Genomic DNA, 26615 nt, shown 5'->3' with positions numbered 1-26615 from the left:
TGTTAGCAATCCTGTTATCATTTCTTATAACATATGGAACTTATCAAGGAAATTCTTTGTTACTTGAGTCACATATATAGCATAATTTATAATGTGGTTAGGTAATATATCCATAATATATAACAACCATCTCAATCTCCATATATTAACAGCACAGAGAAGGTGACCTTCAATCTTATAGAGATGTTATTGTAATACATAAAAAGATGTGTTTTCTACACATGCACCTTTAATTCACAGATGTTATGCTATTTTTTCATTTTAGAGAATCATTATAAAGGCTGTAGCTGTGATGTAAAGATTTCAATCAACAGAGATGTTATTAATATAGCCTTTGGATTTCTTTGCGAGTTAATATGATTTAAATTTGGACCTCTGAGTAAGTAAATATGGCTGGGGCATCTATCAGGAGGGTTGAGACCTCTGAGTAAATGAATATGGCTGGGGGGTCTATCTGTAGGTTTGAGACCTCAGAGTAAGTAAATATGACTGGGACATCAATAAGTAGGTTTGAGACCTCGGGGTAAGTAAATATGGCTGGGACGACTATCAGTAGGTTTGAGTCGTCTGAGTAAGTAAATATGGGTGGGACGTCTATCAGTAGGTTAGAGACCTCTGAGTAAGCAAATATGGCTGGGACGTCTATAAGTAGGTTTGAGACCTCTGGGGAAGTAAATATGGCTTTGACGTCTATCAGTAGGGTAAAGACCTCTGAGTAAGGAAATATGGCTGGGACGTCGATCAGTGGGTTTGAGACCTCTGAGCAAGTAAATATGGCTGGGGCGGCTATCAGGAGGTTTGAGACCTCTGAGCAAGTAAATATGGCTGGGAAGTCTATCAGAAGGGTTGAGAACTCTGAGCAAGTAAATATGGCTGGGGCGGCTATCAGTAGGTTTGAGTCGTCTGAGTAAGTAAATATGACTGGGGCATCTATCATTAGGTTTGAGACCTCTGTGTACGTAAATATGGCTGCGCCGTCTCAGAGTAGATTTGAGACCTCTGTGTACGTAAATAGGGCTGGGACGTCGATCAGTGGGTTTGAGACCTCTGAGCAAGTAAATATGGCTGGGGGGTCTATCTGTAGGTTTGAGACCTCTTATTAAGTAAATATGGCTGGGGTGTCTATCAGTAGGTTTAAGATCTCTGAGTAAGTTAATATGGCTGGGACGGCTATCAGTAGGTTTAAGAGCTCTGAGGAAGTAAATATGGCTGGGGCGGATGCTATTTTTTCATTTTAGAGAATCATTATAAAGGCTGTAGCTGTGATGTAAAGATTTCAATCAACAGAGATGTTATTAATATAGCCTTTAGATTTCTTTGCGAGTTAATATGATTTAAATTTGGTCCTCTGAGTAAGTAAATATCGCTGGGACGTCTATCAGTAGATTTGAGACCTCTGAGTAACTAAATATGGCTGGGACGGCTATCAGTAGGTTTAAGATCTCTGAGTAAGTTAATATGGCTGGGGCGTCGATCAGTAGGGTTGTGACCTCTGAGTAAGGAAATATGGCTGGGGGGTCTATCTGTAGGTTTGAGACCTCTTATTAAGTAAATATGGCTGGGGTGTCTATCAGTAGGTTTAAGATCTCTGAGTAAGTTAATATGGCTGGGACGGCTATCCGTAGGTTTGAGACCTCTTATTAAGTAAATATGGCTGGGAGGTCTGTCGGTAGGGTTGAGACCTCTGAGTAATTAAATATGGCTGGGGCGGCTTTCAGAAAATTTTAGACCTCTGAGGAAGGAAATATGGCTGGGGGGTCTATCCGTAGGTTTGAGACCTCTTAGTAAGTAAATATGGCTTTGGCGTCTTTAAGTAGGGTTGAGGACTCTGAGGAAGTAAATATGGCTGGGGCGGCTATCAGTAGGTTTAAGATCTCTGAGTAAGTTAATATGGCTGGGACGTCTAACAGTAGTTTTGAGACCTCTGAGTAATTAAATATGGCTGGGGCGTCTATCAGTAGGGTTTAGAACTCTGAGGAAGTAAATATGGCTTTGACGTCCCCCGACAGTAAATAAGTTTGCAATATCTCTGAGTAAGTAAATATGGCTGGGGCATCTATCAGGAGGGTTGAGACCTCTGAGGAAGTAAATATGGCTGGGACATCTATCAGTAGGTTTGAGTCGTCTGAGTAAGTAAATATCGCTGGGACGTCTATCAGAAGATTTGAGACCTCTGAGTAACTAAATATGGCTGGGACGGCTATCCGTAGGTTTGAGACCTCTTATTAAGTAAATATGGCTGGGGGGTCTATCTGTAGGTTTGAGACCTCTTATTAAGTAAATATGGCTGGGGCGTCTATCAGTAGGTTTAAGGCCTCTGAGTAAGTTAATATGGCTGGGGCGTCTATCAGGAGGGTTGAGACCTCTGAGTAATTAAATATGGCTGGGGCGGCTTTCAGTAGGGTTGAGACCCCTGGGTAAGTAAATATGACTGGGGCATCTATCATTAGGTTTGAGACCTCTGTGTAAGTAAATATGGCTGGGGTGTCTATCAGTAGGTTTAAGATCTCTGAGTAAGTTAATATGGCTGGGACGTCGATCAGTGGGTTTGAGACCTCTGAGCAAGTAAATATGGCTGGGGCGGCTATCAGTAGGTTTAAGATCTCTGAGTAAGTTAATATGGCTGGGGCGTCTATTAGTAGGTTTGAGACCTCTCAGTAACTAAATATGGCTGGGACGACAATCAGTAGGTTTGAGACCTCGGAGTAAGTAAATATGGCTGGGAAGTCTATCAGAAGGGTTGAGAACTCTGAGCAAGTAAATATGGCTGGGGCGGCGGTCAGTAGGGTTGAGACCTCTGAGTAAGTATTTATGGCTGGGACGTCGATCAGTGGGTTTGAGACCTCTGAGCAAGTAAATATGGCTGGGACGGCTATTAGTAGGTTTGAGACCTCTTATTAAGTAAATATGGCTGGGGTGTCTATCAGTAGGTTTAAGAGCTCTGAGGAAGTAAATATGGCTGGGACATATATCAGTAGGTTTGAGAAACCATCTCAATCTCCATATATTAACAGCACAGAGAAGGTGACCTTCAATCTTATAGAGATGTTATTGTAATACATAAAAAGATGTGTTTTCTACACATGCACCTTTAATTCACAGATGTTATGCTATTTTTTCATTTTAGAGAATCATTATAAAGGCTGTAGCTGTGGTGTAAAGATTTCAATCAACAGAGATGTTGTTAATATAGCCTTTGGATTTCTTTGCGAGTTAATATGATTTAAATTTGTACCTCTGAGTAAGTAAATATGGCTTGGACGTCCTCAGACAGTAAATAAGTTTGCAATATCAAAGTTAAAGAAGTGAACAGGAATACCTTTGAACAATAAAGGTTTTTTGGTATGGTTTCACCCACTTTGCCATATATATAGTTCACAGAGATAAAACGTCAGTGTTATACCCCATCAACATTTATCAGTTGGGCCATCAGGTGTCCCACCAAAGGTCAGCGACACCGGGGCTGTCAACAAGACAGGGTCACTCCTACATTTATAAAGGATCATAATCTTCCTATTCAGTTCAATATCCACTAATGATAATTTTATAAACAATGAAACTAAACACAACTAGTTTTGTTGTGATTCACTAAACAAGATCATTCGTAAATTTGTAAACAGGAAACTTTGAATTAAAAAAACATCTGGAATGCGTAGAATTTGTATATATGCATGCAAAGAGGATGTGTATCTTTTTTCTTTACACTAGATCTGTAAAGCGATCGATAAAAAATGTTTGATTTTATATTTTGAAGGCAAAAGAGTTGTTCCTGGTCATGATGACAATGTTCATTGCTGTGACAGCTGCAGGCGTGGTACAGACCACCTACAAAACGATTTCCTAAGTATAATCTACGTCTATGAAATACATGTCTATCCTCTCGACAATCCAATGTTATTAACCATAAAACACCATAGCTATATGATACACCACAGCTGTCAAACGATGACGTCAGAAAAGTCAGAAAAGGTCGAAACACTGCCTCAAACAACGTCAGGTTGACCATAATTGCCTTGTTAAACAAGGTCATGAAAGGTCAAGGTTGATCTAGGCCATTCGACACTGTCGAACATTATGAAAGGTAAAAGTTGACCATACCTATGCTAGACACAATTTTCTTTTATGAAATATAATCTTTGTATTTGCACAAGTATCAATAACAATCGTGAAAGAATCAGATCCTGTATAAATGTCCTCCTCCTACACATGTAACTGATAGCGTGTAATGAGAGGGTTGTTTATGTTAAATATTTAAAATCACACAACCGTGATGTGGTCTGGAGTTATTGTGTTTATGTTGACCTCTCATATCATCATTACTGAAGTCCTGACTGAATGTTAAGGTTGTAATGGGCCGGGGTGTACATATTTGGCTTATTTTATTTTTAAGGTCCATATAAAGTCTATGTGCCATAAAAACTAGGTAATGTATGCTGAAACCTCGTTATCTGATCTTATTTCTTCAGGTTTTCAGATGGAAAATAACTTTTATAAAAATATGAAAAACATTTCAAATTCTTTCCATTAAAGTCGATGTACTGTGAAGTGATGCATGGTGTCACCTTAAAGTCTTCTTATCTGATGTTTACTTGTATATATTTAGTTCCGATAGAAAAACTATTTTTAAACTTTCTCTGCAAAAACATTTCAACTTCTTATTATTAATATTTTTAATTTTTAGCAAATAAATAAAGTATCGAAAAATGCAGTCTGCGTCAACATGCACAAGACCATCATTGTGCTGAAAGGTGATCATCGGATGCATTCTAAATGTGTTCTATCAGAATGGGAGACTTCAAACACACATAAATCACCCCTAGAATGTCAGTAATAACTGATTTGATATATATCTGTCAGTTAAACAGCATTGTCATTTCTATCAGCATCCTAGTTATGATCGTTTTTTTCTCCTTGTTGGGATCAGTTAGTCAACAACAGAGATATGGTGACTGATCACGTAGATGTACACAGCACACCAAACTTCTAGTACATGTAAACAGCACACCCAACTTCTAGTACATGTAAACAGCACACCAAACTACTAGTACATGTACACAGCAAACCCAACTTCTAGTACATGTACACAGCACACCCAACTTCTAGTACATGTACACAGCACACCCAACTTCTAGTACATGTAAACAGCACACCCAACTTCTAATACATGTACACAGCACACCCAACTTCTAGTACATGTCAACAGCAAACCAAACTTCTAGTACATGTAAACAGCACACCCAACTTCTAGTACATGTACACAGCACACCCAACTTCTAGGACATGTATGTACACAGCACACCCAACTTCTAGCTTATTTACGTGAGAGGATTTCCTGTTTGGGATGTTAAATGACCACCAAATGACATCACTGTAACTGTATACTGTGTGCAGCTATTGTTTTATACTGTGGCTTAATTTGCTTCTTTTAAAGTTAGCAAAACATTTTTGTTACAGCACTTTCGACTTTTAATTAACATGTAACCAAGAGAACCTGTTAACAACCTGAATTAGGATTTTAATTCATACCGGTTTATGTATCCAGGAACTGACAAACCAACAGAAACAGGTGCAATAATTCCCAAACTGTGATTTATCCTTCAGTCATTAGAAATGAATTCCTTAATTAAGCTAAAGGGAACCACTGCATCAGATTTTTACATGTAATTGTGAAGAAGAGTTCCACATGCAGAATTGTTTATTTTTTGTTTGGATCGAGTATTCTCCCATATATACAGAAGATAATGCAACCAACAGGAGATTTTCTGGCTAAGAGTGACTTTCCTAAGTTATATTCATCTCTGAATGTTAATTCAACCATTGTAGGCTTTGAGTTACTGTTTTGATGCTGGGTATATATAATTTCCAAACATTAACACTGTTTTAGTGTATGATTGATGTAAAGGCCCTGAGTTCAACCCCTGTTTGACTAAAGGTGAATAAGATATTGAAATTCATGACCAACTCCTTTATAGTGCCTTATAAACATTTATATTAAAATCCTACTGTTTAAAGCCCCAGGTGAGTACAATAAACCATTATAAATGTCTAAAATGTCTAACCCAGGTTCCCAAATGTTTTGGTCAATATATTCATTTAGGAAGACGAATCAAAACATTATAGTCATAGCAACTTTTAATCTAAATAATATCTAGTGTGTACATTTCAAGTAAAACTTTAAATCAATGTTTTGAATCAATCAAATGTGACTATCATCAGTATGACAAATGATATTAGCCATGGAGAGCCAAACCTCAATGACAAACCAGGATACCCTACCTTTGTCATGATAAATAATTACATGTAACAGAGACAATCCCCTAAAACAAAAACCTGACAGGTCAGGGTGACCAGCTGCCCTCGGGGACACTACAACATCACCACTCTCCCTGATAACATCCATAGGCATGACTGAGATACAAATCCTACAGATTGCATCATTGTTTATACATATAGTCTGATAAATACCTCCTACTGTCAATAAAGAATTCAAAAGAGAACTATCTGCATTTTAATCATTTAGCTCAAAGAGATTTAATATAAAACATGTGAGAGTTAATATAAAACATGAGAGTAAGTGTTGAGCCAGATATGTAAATTGAGGTAGTGGTTTATGGGACAGCCACATAAATTACACTATTCTTGCCTATTGTTAAAATCCTACAACATAACGTCTGCCCATTACAAACATACAACATGACAGGACAGGATACTGTGAGAACAGCAGGTTAAATACATAAAACCCATACAAAACCTCACATGTCTATATTCACAAGATAAGTCTCCGGCATCTACAACATTGACGTAGATGCATTAGCGGTCTTTACAACACATTCACAATGCCGGTGAATAGCGACAATATTGTATGCGTCGGCTCTGAACTGGAAAAAATACCTTTGACTTTCGACTAGCTCGTCGTTCTCGCTTGAATTTCTCATCTTTTCTGTCCTTTTCTCCACATTTCTGACCGTCTGGGGCTTCCTGGTGGACGGGAAACATGTCAACGTCCAAACGTTATACACTGCTACAGTTCACAAGGATCCGCTTATGAATGAACAACACAACTGAAGCGTGACAAACAGGCTGCTTACTAATATCCTGATAATCCTCGTCCACTTGTAAAACACGGGGCACTGATCAATAGTCTAGTACAGTTGATAGATTTTCCCCAGAAATGCTGAGAGCCCTGCCTGTGTTACGTTTTCGCTCTGTTTTGGTTTAGTGAGAGTAACCCAGGCCAGGATCCTTTACCTGAGTCTGCCAGGTAAATATTGATGTTAGTATTTACCTAGGCCGGCCATTCATGCCCACACTGTCCTATTCGTATTGTCCCACTGAATATGACCCCTATATAGCTACTACAACTCAGAAATGTTAAGAATGGGAGACTTGTAAAAGCCAAACAATAGATCAATAAAAAATAGCCAGTTACATGTCTAATGTCAGTTAAATGTACAGTCATCAGGCAAGCTACTTATACTGTCAGCAAATAATCAGGTGTTATCTACATGTAAGACAGCACATATACTGGACACATGATTATATTACTATCACAGAGAAAAAGGTGTTATGTATATGGATTAAATCCTGAATTCTTCTCCCACTGACTATAAACACCACTGCTTATACAGAGAATACTACATCTGATTTACTATAAGGATATCACAATCAGAGTTTAACCTAGTCAATCTGAAAATCCACAGTAAATACCAATGTATATATCAACACTAGCTAACACAGTAACTAAATTAACAGCATTTACCGTACACAGTGTAGTTAGTCTTCTTATTTTCTTTAATTGAATTTTATCAACATTGAATGACTAACTGTCTTTAAGTGCATTAAAATACTCATGTCAAAAAATAGTATATATAATCATTTTTTAAATTTCATTTACAACAACACAATGGAATCATAGGAAGTATGATTGATTGATTTCATCAGCTCTTAAACTTTAATAACTTCAAATTTAAATGTACTAAAACATGTTTATCATGGTACGCTAAAGTCAAATGTACTAAAACATGTTTATCATGGCACGCTAAAGTTCATAGGACTTAATTTTGAACTAGATTTGATTTCATTTGAAAATATTAAGATGAAAAAGATGTATTTAAATTAGTGATTGCATGTGGAAAGGAATTTAATTAACAGATATTAAATTTCAAGATGGCAAACAAAATTTAAAGAAAAGTTGATGAGTAATCCTTTATTGATATAAGCCCAGTATAGGTAAAAATTAGCATGTTAATCATACTTCCTTTCTAAAAAATTTCCTTCTTCCTTGGTTACCTAAAAAATATTATTTTGAAATACAAATATTCCTTCTTCTCCCCTTCAGGGTGGCCCCAATTCCAATACACACACAGTTTTTGCTTTTTGGCATGGTTCCAAGAATGTTGGGCCAAGCCCACTAGAATGAGCCAATCAGAACAGAGGATTTCATCACACCTACTTTCATCAGAAAAGACAATAATAACACATGAACAGCCGCACCTATTGATCCCAACAAAAATCAATATCGGTAAAAATCAATACACGCCGACAAAGCCTGTGCTGTCTGTGTGCAAATGTTTTGATGAAGCCAGGAGTAAGCTAGCATACATCCAGCCTCAATATAATACACAGAGGTAAATACAGGGCACAGCTGTTTGAGTATCTACCATTCAGATTAAACTGCAAACGGTGTCTTCATCCTCCTTAGTAAGGTTGGAACATCTTTCCATTAAACATAACATGATCAATCAGGTCAAGTAATGGAAAGGTTCCCTTGTTTTACATACACACACATGATCAATCAGGTCAAGTAATGGAAAGGTTCCCTTGTTTCTCTATTTAACTAGTTTGCTCATAGAGACCTGTAGTACTGAATGTGTTTTTCAGTACAAGGAATAAAATAAAACTTCAATATTTAGATATGTTTATCTAACAAGAAGAAAAGTTATTTAAGCTAAAATGGCAATCTTTGAATTTATTACTGGACTTGAATCCGTTCTGAATCATTGAACTGTTGGACCCAGGTTATATGTTACACTCAACTATATAAACATATAAGAGAAGTATTCATAAAACCTCTCGTTAGTTACACAGTACTATACAAATACAACAACAGCTTTTTATATACTCTCATCTATGACACTTCATCAGACAATAATTATAAATATATATTAACTCCTTAAATTTTCTCATTAATGACACTATATTATAAACAAAATCTTCTCATTTAAATGACATTGTAACTATAAAACTTAGTGACGTCAGCTCCTTAAATCTTCTCATTTGAATTCTTGCAAGGAGTTTGTTATATCACTCTAAAACTCTTCAAAATTCATCAAAATTAAATCTTCAGGTAAAACCTCTGTATGTTTATAACTCAAAGTACCAATGTAGGAATCCTCTAGATTTGCTTATAATATTAAATACCTTTTGTGTTTATATCAGTTAGTCATCGGTATGCAATTGTTCCTTATTAGATTATTTTTGTAAACCTGGATGAGCACCAAATATGTAAACATTGTACTCTAACTGGGTCAGGATATGATGTATCTATTTTTATTCCGATTAACCTGTATTAATCAAGTCTGTCAGAAACATATAAACATGCATGTCTGACGTCAGGCTTAACTTGAATTAATAGTTTTAATGTTACGTAAACTGGCAGAATTCCAATATATAATGTCAACATTAAGTCTGAAACTTGGCAGGAAAAATACATTGTACCTGGCATTTAGACAAGTAATTGTCATTAGATATGTAGCATTTACATTGTTTGTGAATTAAATTTATCACTTTAGCTCAAAAGTCGACATGAACCATTTGCTAATTCTGTCTAATTATCCCGCTGGTGAATCGGAATACCGTTTTTATCAGCATTACCTGTCAACCTTTTACAGACCTATAAGTCTGGCCCCTGACAATTTTAGCACACGCCTAGTTATATAACATGTCATTAATTACACTTTTTAATTGATGAATATATAACAAACATACTAATTAATTATACCATATAAATGTGTTAAGGACATGCATACTAAATCTATGTCGGTTCTCTTTTACTGCAAAATAAAATCTTGACAAAATCCATGAGGTTACGAAGACTGCTTTAACTTTTTGACTTTGTGGTATAAATGTATTATGTTTGTCATATTCAAATGATTAAACAGAAAACTTTAACACACCACTAGGACGAATCCTAATTTATAACAAGTAACAATGCAGCATTCTGAATAAGTAAACAGGATTTATCTCAGTTTCATGACTTGATATAATTTTCTAATATCTCTATATATCATTCACTATAAGCAGCCAGTCGCAGTTATATAATTCTCTGCTGTTCAAACTTAGCCAACATTTTCAACACACCTTTTCCCCATACACATTATACCACACTTTAATCTGTATTTTGCTAGCTACTTTGCATATTTTTTGTAGGCATTTAAAAAATCCTCTCAATTATATTAACCTACTTAAAAACCAGTTAAGACCAGCTGTAAAACTATCTTTAGGATATTTAACTTGATAAAACATTTTAAAAGTGGAATTTCCAGGTAACAAACATTAAAACAGGAAGATATCAAGTTACTGTAATTTATATTTAGATATGTATGTAAACATGTACAGAGTTATACTAAAACTCAAAAATACAAATTACAGCCTACAAAGTATATAACCAATGATATCTATATATGAATGGTTTCCAGGCTTATGATTATGGGACAGACATCCAGATTATATGAAGAGAGACTTACAAGCATTTCCTCCTGTCCAGGCATGGCCTGTAGAAGTTGTTGGACAATAGCCTGGTATTCAGGGGCCATCATTTTCTTAGCAGCGTCCAACAGCGCTTCGGCCTTTAATGAAGAAGCACTTTTATCCTCGGACATGACTGGCAATTGATCTGGACTAGCAGCCATTCTGATCAAATGTTGAATTATACAAGAAAGTTTTCACTTGTCCGTAAGAAAGTTCTTTTCCTCACAGTAAGTCGGTTCTAACTATAAATGTTATAATGACAGTAGGCCTGCCCGACTTAAACCAGTCTGTAAATATTGTTTTTCTGGACTAACGATCTAAGTAATAAAGGTACAGTGAAGAGTTGTGTTAAAACTCTATAGGCAAACTGAGCAGCTTGTCAGTAGAGCATGGGTATTTATATACATGCAATATCCGGCTGGTCTACTACTAGGCCCACGTCACTGACTGACACTCAAGGTATACCTAGCTAGACTCTATTTACATATGAATAGGAGACATTATAAGCAATTTTCACACCATCATAATTCAAATTGAAGTCGTGACTAGTTCAATCGTTAAATCTACATAAAATAAAATAACCTCAGGCTGTTGTTGTAAAGAAAAAAAATCCATTTAAACATTTGAAATGTAAACATTGACTCAATATTGGATGACCGCTTTGAAATGTTTTTACCTGTACACTGTATACGTATGTACACACACCAGATGAAGTAAATGTGACGCAAAACATACTTCATCCAAGATATCAGTAGAAATATCTTTCACACAATTTTATTCAAGCCCATGAAAACAAAATTATAACTTACTATAGAACCTAAATGATGTCAAGCACTTTCAAAAGAAAAAAAACATCAAAACATGACCTGAAAAAATTAATAACATGACAAACTTGGTCAAATAAACCCTCCCGCACATCTCTGAACTAGTTGATGTATTTATAATTGTTTTTATACAGAAGGACTTTTAAAAAATGACTTTCCACAAAATGCTATTTGTGTTCATTTTTTGCCCTAGCTGCTTTGATAACAAATACCTGCAGGAAGTTATGTAAGAGGATAAGTGGCTATTAGACAATTTATATAACTCAAAAATTTCTCTAAATAAAAAGGCAAATAATCCAGTTATAATTTCTCATTCATTTATTTTATGATTAATAAAAAAGAAACATTTTTTTTTTTTAATTAAAGATTTTATATATGAATGCAACACTCCTACTTCCCAAGATACATAACTATAGCAAGTTTGATCAACGTAGGTGAAATAACATGGAAATTATGCCGTGGACAAACTTTGGTATTAAAAATAAACAAAGGGCCTTAACTCTAAACGTAGTGGGGCACAAGATCCGCTTTCAGTACGAGAGATTCCATCTTCCCAAGATACATAGATATGGTAATTTTTGTCAACGTAGGTGAAATAACATGGAACTTATGCTCCGGACAAACTTCGGTATTAAATATAAACAAAGGACAATAACTCTGTATATTTACTGGGGCACGAGACCTAATTCTAGTGCACTGCACACCTTCTATAGGTAATGCAGGTATACTTCAAGTTTGATCAAGATATTTTTACCGGTTTCAAATTTACGGGCCAGACAAGAATTTACTGAAAATGTTTCACTTATTTGACCTTTGACCTTGAGGTGAAGGTCACAGTGACCTAATTCCAGTGCACTGCACACATTCTGTGGGTGATGCATGCATACCTCACGTTTCATCAAGAAATCTTTAACGGTTTAAAATTTATGGCTGGACAAGTTGCGATAAGAAGAACCAGAAGAAGAAGAACCAGTACTAATACAATATGTCTCCCTTCATTCATAATTACAATGTAATGTTTACAATTCAGGTGATGAATCATAACATGTAACCTATGCTGTTCTATGCATGTAGTCACTAAACACGTGTACTTTCAGCATGTGCCAAGGGTATACATAGAGTGCATAGTCTGTAAGCTCGATATCTAAAAATAATCTGTCTGCGTTCTGCATTGATTCATAGTAAATTTCCATTCACAGGAGCAACACACTTTTTAATTCTTGTAACAGATTTATCATTAACAAAGACGTCAGGGAATTTCCCTTGTCACAGCTCTAAACTCTACCTGTGCACTTGTTGAAGTTATTGTATGGACAGGCATTCAACCTTTGTTTTGTTTCCTTTCAATTCTCTGTTGTTTGAATTAAGCATTCAATCTTTTTTTTTCTTCTATCTAATTTTTACTACGATATTGCTGACATATACAATATCTATTTCCAAAAAGTAATGCCAGCATAAATTAAAACAAAAACTTGAAAATAAGGGGAAAGTTATTATTGGAAAAATGCATTTGAACTTACATTTGATTAATTATTTATTACTAGTAGAAGAAAAAAAGACCTCAATGCTTCAGCTTTTGCCCATATATATATAATACAGAGATATTATAGGACTGTCTACAACAGACACCTGAGGAAGTTACCCTGACCACCGGTCAATTTTGATAATACAGAGATAATCAGGCCTAGTAGTATTACAAATGTATTAATTAGTACAATGTAAAATGACTTGAAGAGTCTTATTTTGTTTGCTGGAATTTACTTGACTCGGGAAAAAAACAATATGTAGTTGCCAAAACAACTTCTTCTTCACCCAGCATTCCCGTAAATCTATGGACTGTCTAGCCAACAGTCTCAGACTCTCTACACGTATAAATAGACTCTCTGTATAAATAGACTCTCTGTATAAATAGACTCTCTGTATAAATAGACTCTCTGCTCCTCAATGTTTTCTCAGTTTTCTCAGCCAAGGATTGACTGTAACACTTAATAACAATCTCCACCACATATCTTCCGGAAAAGAATAGTGCAAATAAGCTTAATGCCATTTACCATAGAATGTTTACCTCAATGACAATGTTTAAATTAAATATTTTGCTTTTTATAATCATATGTATTCCACATTCAAACTTTTAAAAGTGCTGAAGTACTAAGATATTATCTGATATTTGAGAGATATTCTATAATTACGTAACACGTGTCGTATATATTGCCGTCAGGCATGTCATCTGTGCAGCGCCGTACATGTATCATGATGTCTGTGATGTTCACAACCATACATACATAAAAATAAATTTGTCTTGTATGCAAATTGCAAAATACATTGGATGTTAACTATACATGCACATATTTACTGTGCATTTTCTGCTGTGAAACCTTTGTAAAACAAGAGGCCCAATGGGCCTGCATCGCTCACCTGGTATATATCTCACACTTGTAACCTTAAAAGTGATCTAAAATAAAGCTACAGGCAAAATAAAATATCAGTATTTATGATTAAAATTCATTCAAAGAACCTGTTATTTTTTTTTTTAAACATTTCACCCCTGTGACTGAAAGTCGAACAAAGTCATTATGTTGAACAAATTTTAAAGCCTTTCATCTCAGGATGCAACTTGCAAAGTATCAACATCCTGGGACCCATGGTTATTCAGAAGAGGTCAATTAAAGATTTTAAACAAATTTGACCCCTGTGACCTTGAATATAAGTCAAAGTCATTCACTTTAACAAACATAGTAGTCCTTGATCCCAGCATGCTTCTGACTAAATATCAACATCCTAAGCCTTTTGGTTATTCAGAACAAGTTTTTTTTTTTTTTTATTTTTTGCCCATATTTGCCCCTTGTGACCTTGAATATGATTCAAAGTCATACATTTAAACAAACTTGGTAGCCATTGATCCTAGTATGCTCCGGACTAAATATCATCACCCTGGGCATTTTTTGTTATTCAGAAGTTGTTTAAAGTTTTTAACATATTTGACCCCTGTGACCTTGAATATAGGTGAAGGTCATTCATTTGAACAAACTTGATAGCCTTTTTCCCAAGCATGCTACTGGTCAAATATCATCATCCTGTGCATTTTGGTTATTCAGAAGAAGATGTTTAATGTTTTTAACATATTTGACCCCTGTGACCTTGAATATAGGTGAAGGTCATTCATTTGAACAAACTTGATAGCCTTTTACCCAAGCATGCTACTGGTCAAATATCATCATCCTGTGCATTTTGGTTATTCAGAAGAAGTTGTTTAATGTTTTTAACATATTTGACCCCTGTGACCTTGAATATAGGTGAAGGTCATTCATTTTAACAAACTTTGTAGCCCTTCATCTCAGCATGCTACTGGCCAAATATCATCACACTGGGCATTTTGGTTATTCAGTAGAAGTTGTTATAAGTTTTAAACATATTTGACCCCTGTGACATTGAATATGGGTGAAGGTCATTCATTTGAACAAACTTTGTAGCCCTTCATCTCAGCATGCTACTGGCCAAATATCATCACCCTGGGCATTTTGGTTATTGAGAAGAAGTTGTTTAAAGTTTTTAACATATTTGACCCCTGTGACCTTGAATATGGGTGAAGGTCATTCATTTGAACAAACTTTGTAGCCCTTCATGTCAGCATGCTACTGGCAAAATATCATCACCCTGGGCATTTTGGTTATTCAGAAGAAGTTGTTTAAAGGTTTTTTTAAGACAATTGACCCCTGTGACATTGAATATGGATGAAGGTCATTTATTTGAACAAACTTGGTAGCCCTTCACCCAAGCATGCTTCTGGCCAAATATCATCTCCCTGGGCAGTTTGGTTATCGAGAAGAAGATGTTTATAGTTTTTCACATATTTGACCCCTGTGACCTTGAAAATGGCTGAAGGTCATTAATTTTAACAAACTTTGTAGCCCTTCATCCCAGTTTGCTTCTGGCCAAATATCATCACCCTAGGCCTTTTGGTTATTAAGAAGAAGTCGTTTAAAGTAAAATATTGACGCCGGACAGACGGAAGACGGACACCGCACCACGGCATAAGCTCACTTGGCACTTTGTGCCAGGTGAGCTAAAAACTGATCACGACAAACAGTTATACTTTGATAGAAATTTCCTTTTCATATATTTTTTAATTACAGTTCAATGTTTACTGTTGTCAGCATTCCAGTGTATATGATGATAAACACTTTTGTTGAAGTTTGAACTTAATATAATTTATTACACTATAAAACTACAAAATGACAAATGTGTAGCGGAAACAAATTTACAATACATGTATATGCAATGGAGGACAAATTATAAGATTTTATAAAATCAAGCTTTTCTATTAACTTCATAGATTATGTAAAATTGAACTTAATCTTTAACCAATGTTGAAAATAAAATTTAAAGTAATGATGTACAAATTATTAATTTTAATTGCAGGATTTAATTGCAAAACTCCACACCATAATTACTGGTTCCGTATTACATTCTTCAAAATAAGTAGACACTTTCACAGGCATATATGTGCCTTTTATTTTTATTTCTGGAGGGACAAAACAGATTCAAGGACATTTAAGGTTATATATATTGCTTTCAATTTTCTCAAATTTTCATTTTGTTGACAGAAATAAAATCTATATTAAGCATTTCTCAGGATGTTTTATAGAAATAAACAGATCATGATTATAAACAAAAACATGTTCTATAAAATTAAAATACTCTTTGACCCACAAAACATTTCCTATTTCTCATCCGTGTGAACTTAAGTATCAACAAAGGAATCACAATAAACTTCCAAATCTATAATCAAACATTACAATTAAGCAAAATTAAAACCAAAAGAACTTTATAAATTTCCAGTTGGATAATATTTTGTTTACCATGAACCATTCAAGAATGTTGGCATTTGGTCAACAATACAATATCACCACAGTGTAATCCAAACCACTCTATGATTTATAATTATGCTCCTATATATCAGTCCGACAAATCTAAACCATTATTATATATGTATAAGCCTTCAGTCTTACGAATCCAACCCAATATTATGTGTATACGTATAAGCCTGGATTTTGACCTCATATGACATGCATGTGTGGTTCCAACTCAATTTGATCCTGCTTTAAATGTAAACCATTTAATGCTTATATTAAACAGCTAAACTTCTTTTCAAACCTTTTTGGCTGAAATTCAAAAACCTGGTCTACAAATTACACCTCTATGACAGTGACTATGTCACTTAGCTAATATGGCCATTTCATTATCTAGGTGCATAGGTACACCTATACATGTAAATGTACCCGTATTTGGCTCAGATACCAAAATGGTGGCATTGACCCACTAACCTCAAGTCAGACGGTTATATACGTGTCCTAATTATTACTTCCAAAGTTTTCAAGATTGAAAATCTCACTGACTGAAAGCTTTCTGAGACTGTCAGTCTTGTTGACTGAAAACTTTCTAAGACTTTCAAAGTCTTGTTGACTGAAAGCTTTCTAAGACTTTCAAAGTCTGGTTGACTGAAAGCTTTCTGAGACTGTCAAAGTCTTGTTGACTGAAAACTTTCTAAAACTGTCACAGTCTGGTTGACTGAAAGCTTCTTAAGACTGTCAAAGTCTGATTGACTGAAAGCTTACTAAGAAGTCTTGTTGACTGAAAGCTTTGTAAGACTGTCAGAGTCTTGTTGACTGAAAGCTTTGTAAGACTGTCAAAGTCTGGTTGACTGAAAGCTTTCTAAGACTGTCAAAGTCTTGCTGACTAAAACTTTCTAAGAAGTCTTGTTGACAGAAAGCTTTCTAAGACTGTCAAAGTCTGGTTGACTGAAAGCTTTGTAAGACTGTCAAAGTCTTGTTGACTGAAAGCTTTCTAAGACTGTCAAAGTCTGGTTGACTGAAAGCTTTCTAAGGTTGTCAAAGTCTGACTTCCTGAAAGCTTTCTAAGGCTGTCAAAGTCTGCATGCCTGCAAGCGTTCTAAGACTCTATATCAAATATAATATCATTTCTCTTGATACCAAACTTTTCAAAGATTGAGACTCTGACTGCCTGAAAGCTGGGTAAGACTGCGAGTCGGGAGGCTGGAATGGTTCTGTAGACTTTAAACTCAAGACAACCTGAAAGCTCTGTAAGAATGTAAGGCTGGAGGCTGGAATGGTTCTGTAGACTTTAAACTCTGGACAGCCTGATAGCTCTGTAAGAATGGGAGGCTGGAGGCTGGAATGGTTCTGTAGACTTTAAACTCTGGACAGCCTGAAAGCTCTGTAAGACTGTGAGGCTGGAGGCTGGAATGGTTCTGTAGACTTTAAACTCTGGACAGCCTGATACCTCTGTAAGAATGTGAGGCTGGAGGCTGGAATGGTTCTGTAGACTTGAAACTCTGGACAGCCTGAAAGCTTTGTAAGACTGTGAATCTGGATGCATGAAATTATTGCTTTTAAAGACTTAGACTCTTACTAGCTGAAAGCTTTTGCATCCTTGGAAGTTTTCAAAATCTTAGACTTCCTGATAGAGACTACAAGTGTCTCAAAACTTTCTAAGACTCAAACTTCTGACTGTCTGAAAGTTTTCCATCCTAAGGCAGTCATTCTCTAGGATTTTTTTTCCAATTCTAAAGCAGTCATTCTGTCGGAAAAGTTTTCCAATTCTAGGGCAGTCATTCTGTCAGAAAAGCTTTTCAATCCTAAGGCAGTCATTCTGTCGGAAAAGCTTTCCAATCCTAAGGCAGTCATTCTGTCGGAAAAGCTTTCCAATCCTAAGGCAGTCATTCTGTCGGAAAAGCTTTCCAATCCTAAGGCAGTCATTCTGTCGGAAAAGCTTTCCAATCCTAAGGCAGTCATTCTGTCGGAAAAGCTTTCCAATCCTAAGGCAGTCATTCTGTCGGAAAAGCTTTCCAATCCTAAGGCAGTCATTCTGTCGGAAAAGCTTTCCAATCCTAAGGCAGTCATTCTGTCGGAAAAGCTTTCCAATCCTAAGGCAGTCATTCTGTCGGAAAAGCTTTCCAATCCTAAGGCAGTCATTCTGTCGGAAAAGCTTTCCAATCCTAAGGCAGTCATTCTGTCGGAAAAGTTTTCCAATCCTACAATCTGATTAAAATCATCTGTTACAAGGCTCCGCCTGAACATCTGAATGTGCCGCGGTCAGGGTCACGTTCAAGTGACCTTTAGATGAACCAATCAGAGGCGCGCTGGCAAAAGTTTGCCAGCAAATCGGAATATCATGGTTGATTAACAAATAACGAGGGGTATCGAACAGATTAGTTTCCCAAACGAATATGGCGGCGGGAACTGACGTTTCTACGACGCCAAGGAAAACGTACCCATTGGGTTATAATTGCGTAGGCAACACCAGCATACAGTCGTTCTCCTCTAATAAAGCTTCGATTTTTATTCTGTTCGGGTTTCAGACGATCTCAAATAACTTCAGAACTTTCGCATCATTTTCATCAATGTCCGACATATTTGTTACATCTCCGAGCGCCCTTTTGAAAGAGGGTCTCTGATTGGTCAAAATTTAATGAGTATTTATAAATATAAAGGTCACCTGAACGTGACCCTGACCGCGGCACACTCAGATGTTCAGGCGTAGTACGAAGTTAACGAAGCCATGTAACATGTGATTTTAATCAGATTGCCAATCCTAAGGCAGTCATTCTGTCGGAAAAGTTTTCTAATCCTAAGGGAGTCATTCTGTCGGAATTTTTTCCAATCCTAAGGCAGTCATTCTGTAGGAAAAGCTTTCCAATCTTAAGGGAGTCATTCTGTCGGAAAAGCTTTCCAATCGTAAGGCAGTTATTCTGTCAGAAAAGCTTTCAAATCGTAAGGCATTCATTCTGTCGGAAAAGTTTTCCAATCGTAAGGCAGTTATTCTGTCGGAAAAGTTTTCCAATCCTAAGGCAGCCATTCTGTTGGAAAAGCTTTCCAATCGTAAGGCAGTCATTCTGTCGGAAAAGCTTTCCAATCATAAGGCAGTTATTCTGTCAGAAAAGTTTTCCAATCGTAAGGCAGTCATTCTGTTGGAAAAGCTTTCCAATCCTAAGGGAGTCATTCTGTCGGAAAAGCTTACAAAGACTGCATGTCTTGCTACCTTCATTTTTAATATACTCTATGGTGACCTCAGTCTGAATTTTTTTTGAGATTTTGCCTTTTCCAGCTATTTTACATGAAATTGATATTTTCTGTAACAAGGAGACATGATCGAGTTTGGTGCTCGGTGGTAGTCTGTTTTATAACTTACCCTACTCGCTTTGGTGATTCCCTGTTACAGAAAACATCATATAAAACTGAAAACAAAAATCTCAGTTACAATGTCAACCTTTTAACTCCGTTTTGACAATATGTTTTGTTATATTTGCGTCATTATCAGATGTGTCCTTTAGGTGAACCCTAACAGTGTCAACAGTAGTCTATCAATCTCCTTTCTGGCACAATGGCAGCAGCTATTCAGGTGTATACCAGGCTTTTCTGGATACAGTTTACAATGTTATCAGTTTAAGCGTTTTGATTAACCTTTCTATATATATACTGTGGCTGGCTTCCACTATTTATCAGCAAAACAGACTAGTTCAGTAATGAGAAAAAGGTTTCAAAACATGTTTGTGAAACAAAATGTTCCCCACGTTGACACTTGCCGAAAAATAAAAACAGAAAAGTTGATCCCAGTAAAGCCACATGCCAGGACGATATATAATACATATAACCAGGTATGTAAACATCTATATATATGTATATAGAAAGATCTATGCAGGGTCCAGACCAGTTATTATCATAAAGGCCTTGAAATGCCTGTTGGATATTGGCTGAAATCCATGTCAGAGTTATTCATTGGTTCTTTAAAGTTTATATTTTATTTTTTTACAATCAACATTCACCAAATATGTCTAAGTGTAACAGCAGAGGAAAAAATGCCAGACGACCAGGAATCAGCCGTAGGACCTCCGTGCGGATGCTCAATAGAATTGAGTTACCTTCGATACAAGATTATTTATCTAACATTGCATATTTAAAACAATAAAACATTAGCACTGTAGTGCTATTCTTGCGACAAACATGAAGTACAATAACAATCACATGCAGGTAATTACAAAGACTAATTAAAGACAAACAAATATCACAGAGGCAATGTAACAAGTAAAACAAGGTGCACAAGCAAAGCAGCACCAACATAATCACAGACAGCTAGGTAGCATTAGAAATTCAAATTTATGAATTTTCACCTTGTCAAGGGCAATATTACAGTGGTACATGTATACCCAAAACAAATTCAGTGTCTACAAAATACACTGTAGTTTGAACGGTTCACTTTAAAGTATTGTTTGAATTTGGTTATTCAGGCAACCTCTGAATTAACCCAGCACAGTTTTGCTACATTTGTCCCTCCTTTTCATACTAGAACACAACACTATTTACAATGTATGTTTGGGAGTCCTTGCAAATAGTGCGCACAGTACTTGAAAGAAAATTGTCATAGACACCACTGTAACAGAAGAAGCCAAAAGCAAGGCTAGAATGGGATTCAAACCCAGGACCTCCAAAGTCTAGACAGACACTCAAACCAATGGACCTAGCTTCCTCAGGTAGCCAGTGATGGCCCCAGTCCAGTTCCGCTACGTACATAGTTATTTTACAATGTCATCAAGGATATCTGGTACATCAAGATAACTAGTCTACTGGCCAACTGTACATCAATTTATCCCCTGATGAAAAATGGTGAACAATATGTCTGAAAACTTTGTCAACAATGCAAGCAATCTCCAGGCCCTACCTGGACAACAAACAAAGGGCCATAACTCAGTATCAAGTGTTGCAAAGACATGTTTTCAGTATGCAACACTTCCACAAAGAGGTATTTTCATACAAATTATTCTATTACAATTTTATAACACAATATTCTGCCATCCCAAGAGATTATTAAATCACACATGAAATTTGGTAATTATAGGGAACACAGTAAATGCGATATGACCCAGACAAAGTTAAGCATGGTAACCAAAGTACCGTAGCTCTGTTTTGACGAGCACAGTAAACAAAGTACTGTAACTTTGTTTTTACGAGCACAGTAAACAAAGTACTGTAACTCTGTTTTTACGAGCACAGTAAACAAAGTACTGTAACTCTGTTTTTATGAGCACAGTAAACAAAGTACCGTAACTCTGTTTTTACGAGCACGGTAAACAAAGTACTGTAACTCTGTTTTTACGAGCACAGTAAACAAAGTACTGTAACTCTGTTTTTACGAGCACATCAGTAAACAAAGTACTGTAACTCTGTTTTTACGAGCTAGGTAAACAAAGTACCGTAACTCTGTTTTTACGAGCACAGTAAACAAAGTACCGTAACTCTGTTTTAACGAGGGTGCAAGACCTGATTATACATGTATAATGTTACACCTTGCAATTCCTTCACATACGAAATTTGGTAATCGTTACGGTAACACAGTAAGGGGGATTTTTGTCCAGACAAAGTCATGAATAGGGAACAAAGTGTCATAACTCTGTAAAATGTTCTATTTTATCATGTGACACTCTGCCATCCCAAAAAGTGTTTATATGCAAGCAAAATTTGGCAACTGTACGTGACACAGTATATGAGATAGATGTCCCTGACACAGTGAGACACTGACAGACAAAGTACAATTAGGTCTCGAGTGTCACCCAGTAGTACTGATGGAGCACTAAGAAAAAGTATGTGTCCTGTAGGTGTGGAGAGGTGGGTTAATTTGGGTCGAGTTCTACATCCTTGTATAGAAATAGATTTGATTTATGGGTGGAGCTTTATTACATCAGTATATAGAGATATGATTTATAGGTGGTCATTCTGAGGACAGAGAAAGCAGAGACAACCAAGAACAGCTACTAGTGCATCAATTACCACGAAGGTTAATCTGTCAACATCATGGACTTTGTGTTCATATATAAATGTGGTATATTGTATGTATCACTTGATGCATGATCAGCTTCTGCCATATCAAACTTAGCATCTAATTAATTATAGAACTAAATCCATTCAATTATAACTTTTACATATCATAACTTATTTATCTTTAGAAACAGTCACTGCTTTAAATTGAATTCTATTCATAAGATCTTCAAAAGTTACAATGTAAACAAACATAACAGTTATGAACCATGTTATGAACCTTCTTTTTTACATTTGCTTATTTTTTTAAAAGGTTTTTACAATGCATGTTTAATTCAATTTTAAAATAGCTTATACATGGTTATCAGAAATCCATCTTATTCATGCTTGTTGACTGTTCTTGTTCCATTACAGCCGTTTTATTATTCTCTTGCGTTGTGTTTTATAAAGTAACAAAGATTAGGAAGAAATTAAAGCATGAGAAAAATAATGAAGATAAACAGCAGAAAAAAAGGACAGAAACACAGACACACCTACACCATAGACAAGGTAGATACAGAAACACAGACACACCTACACCATAGACAAGGCAGATACAGAAACACTGACACATCTATACACCATGCATAGACAAGGCAGATACAGAAACGCAGACACACCAATCACAAATACAGTCTATATAGGGAGAGAATCCAAGTCATGACCTTAGGACTGAGTCCCTCAGGGCCAGAATGGATCCAGGAGTCAATTCTGGTAGCTTGTGTCTATTTCTTCATGCCAAGCATTTGTTTATGTGGTGATAAGGTTGGTATAACAGTCGTTTCTGTATTACGACTCAAGAGGCTAAATCACACAGGGTTCGAATTTAAGCTCGCATACTCGCGAAAAGCAAGTGCAAATTGCAAACTGCGAGTAGAGATTTCAGACACCAGCATTTTTTTGCAAGTGAAAATTTTGGGCTGAATAATCCTCATTTCTTATGGTCGGTCTTTACAAATTCTTTTTTTGACAACTCGCGGTCATTTAAGCGCATTCTTGTCATTCGCCGAACGAATGATTCAGCTTTTGTCATTAACGGAAGTTTACAATCGATACATGTCCCGTGCGCATGTCCATTAGGAAGTACCTGCACAAATAATGATGACGTTTACCGCATGCATGATGTTTTTCGGTAATCTATTTTAAGTTACTATTTATAGCGCAAATACGATAGGCTTGACTAGTCACGTGGTTGTATTGGGGTTTCCCAAGGTTAAATTTCACAGCTCACTGCACCGGCAAAATAACAAATGGACAAGTTGCTGATGTTGCCCTTAGAGAGTATGACCCAAAACCTGCTGTGACAAGATGGTGGTTGTCGGGACAAAGACAGAAAAGACCAAATACTCTACCATATGGAGCAAGAAACTAAGATGCAGTTTTTATGCTATATCTTAGAATAGCCTGAGCAGGCCAGCATCCTTTCACAGCAAGGTTTGCGTCATGTATACATCCCAATGACCATAATTTAAAATGTCAGTTAATACTGTGTTGTTTTAGAATTTAATTCTAAGTTAACATGTCTAATAAAGTTGGAAAATGCAAATTGCAAGTTGTTTTCTCATTTAGCAAGTAACAAAAATACCACTTGCGAAAAAATGCAAGTAGAAAATCTGGTTAAATTCGAACCCTGTCACAAGGGGCAGGGTTGAACCCAAGGGTCACCTCCACCATTTATATAACGTTGAGTCTCCTTGGCTCAAGAATGTGCCAAATCATATTTACCTCAAATGTTCCCAGTTGTTCTGTTCTAACAGATTTTAAAATCAAAAGTTCACAGACAAAGACAGGTTGTGCCAAAGATACTGTACCTTGGCATTAGTTCACTTTGCCCTTTGAGCTCAGTAGGCTTTAATAATATATTATTTCACTAAGATTGGCCTATTTGTATTCCTACAGAACTATATTATATACACAGTGTATAATAATTTCAAGTGTATGAAGATATTGCAAAAAAGTTGATTTTAAGTCAGCATTTTAACTTCAGATGTAAACTGGCCACAGGTGTAGTATACATGGAAGTGGAACAAAAATATATTTTATAAGTACCTGTCTTTTAATCAATAATAAAATGTTTATAACTGAATTTTGTACTTTCCATCAAAGAACCAATATTTATAAAATGTCAAAAAGTTAATCAATTTGGGAAAAATAAGCAAATACGTCTACATGTAATACCTATTGTCAGGAAAATCTTCATACTTTCAAAATATTGCATACTTGAACCAATTCAAAATGTTTTATATTAATATTTGCTGAATTAATCTTGAAATTTCAGGTTTAGACAATTTAAGTTATTGCCCTCTTTATTTAGGTTACTAGAACTCGTTTACTTTCAGAGTTAACACTTCTGTTTTTTAAACTTCACAGAGATACAGACACTTAATTAATTGCCATGTGTCTTTCAGCGTGAGTTATCTAAATATATGTAAAATGTCTTCAATTGATGATACATGCTATCTGCTTCATTTGAATGAGGCCCCAATATACATCAAATGATGTCTCTATATGTAATTTAGTACAAACTGATTAGTTTATTTTTTTATGTGTTAAAAAGTATACCAAAATGTCCACATTCACCTCCACTCAGGCTGGCACTATGCCAGCTGTCAAGTCTCCAAAATACTCCAATATTAGTATGCAGTGCAAATGAAGTATCAGAGGCAACAGTAGATAATGCTCTAAATTTACAATTAGCTACAATGTCACAAACTGAAACTAATATTTTAAAAATGATGTGAATTCTAAAATAAGAAGACTCCAACAATACCATTGGTCACATAGAGGAATGCTGTGTTAGGGTTTTGGCTCATTACCAAAACCTACAGAACATTCTTCATCAGGAATTAATTTGATGTTATATTTATAGGAACAGATAAGCATTCCTAGCATATGTTATGTTGTTTTGTTTTAACTGAAGAACAGTATCTTACTGTAATCTGCTTATATTTACTGTACGACACTTATATTTACTGAACAACACTTATGTTTACTGTACACCACTTATATTTACTGTACAACACTTATATTTACTATACAACACTTATATTTACTGTACACCACTTATTTACTGTACACCACTTATATTTACTATACAACACTTATGTTTACTGTACACCACTTATATTTACTGTACAACACTTATATTTACTATACAACACTTATATTTACTGTACACCACTTATATTTACTGTACAACACTTATGTTTACTGTATATTATAAATGCTTTTATTTACTGTATAACAATTATATACATGTACATTGTATTACTTTACAGCTCTTGTATTTACTGTGTAACATCTATATATATACTGTTAACACTTGTATTTTTCTGTACAGCTCTTATATTTCCTGTGTAACATCTATATCTACTGTGTAACATATGTATTTACTGTTTAGCGTTTATATTTACTGTACAGCTCTTATGTTTACTGTACAGCTCTTATATTTTCTGTACTGCTCTTATATTTACTGTGTAACATCTATATCTACTGTGTAACATATGTATTTACTGTTTATCATTTATATTTACTGTACAGCTCTTATATTTACTGTTTAACATCTATATTGACTTTATAGCACTTATATCATTATCCATTTGATAAAAAGTTATATTTCCAGTGAAGATATACAAAAATGTTATAGATAATTGGTATCACTTTTGGAATTGTCCAATCAGAACAACAGAATAGTAGCAGTGAAAATATTGATATTCTGTCAAACTCATGAAATATATATGACATTCATTAAATATCCCCTATATTTATCGATATATATAACTTTGTAACATTCAAACCAGCAAGCTATAGGCCCAATAGTATGACTGCAAGATTTCTTTTCTTCAGAGGAAGTTATTTGAACTTTTTCATATACTTGAAAGTTAGGTCAAGGTAATGTTTTTCACCAACTTTGTCAGGCTTCATCTCTGGAACCAACAAACCAAATATCATGGCCATATGCTCTGTGGTTCTCAATAAGAATTTGTTTAAAGAAGGGATGATGCTCTGTCCCATACACTCACAGGCACTTCATGTCAAGTGAGCCAAACATAACACAAACAGAATGTTTGTTTTTGTTTTGATTTCTCAATATCCACATATAGGTATAAGTCATTTTATTGACCACATGTGTCTGTGTTTGAAAAAGTACCATGTGCTATGTAACAGCTTTTCT

At 35.6% G+C, this 26615-nt stretch overlaps 1 protein-coding gene across 5 annotated transcripts in view; it reads right to left on the bottom strand.

Moving 5' to 3' along the window:
- Positions 1-26615, bottom strand: part of LOC110441973 (hexokinase-1-like) — a 62034-nt gene that overhangs the window by 11547 nt on the left and 23872 nt on the right. For 2 of the 5 annotated variants that reach the window (XM_021485302.1, XM_021485303.1), the window contains exon 1: positions 10746-11140. The exons of 2 other annotated variants lie outside the window; for them this stretch is intronic. In XM_021485302.1, the coding sequence (XP_021340977.1) occupies positions 10746-10910 (165 nt within the window). In that variant the 5' untranslated portion in view covers positions 10911-11140. Of the gene's footprint in view, positions 1-6891; positions 7278-10745; positions 11141-26615 lie in introns of those variants that run through there. One more of the 5 variants, XM_021485305.1, reaches the window with a different exon arrangement.

The sequence above is a fragment of the Mizuhopecten yessoensis genome, unplaced genomic scaffold (assembly GCF_002113885.1).
Source record: "Mizuhopecten yessoensis strain PY_sf001 unplaced genomic scaffold, ASM211388v2 scaffold716181, whole genome shotgun sequence".
NCBI classification, from domain to species: domain Eukaryota; kingdom Metazoa; phylum Mollusca; class Bivalvia; order Pectinida; family Pectinidae; genus Mizuhopecten; species Mizuhopecten yessoensis.
Note: the sequence above shows the minus strand (reverse complement) of the source record. Positions and strands in the feature narration are given on the sequence as shown.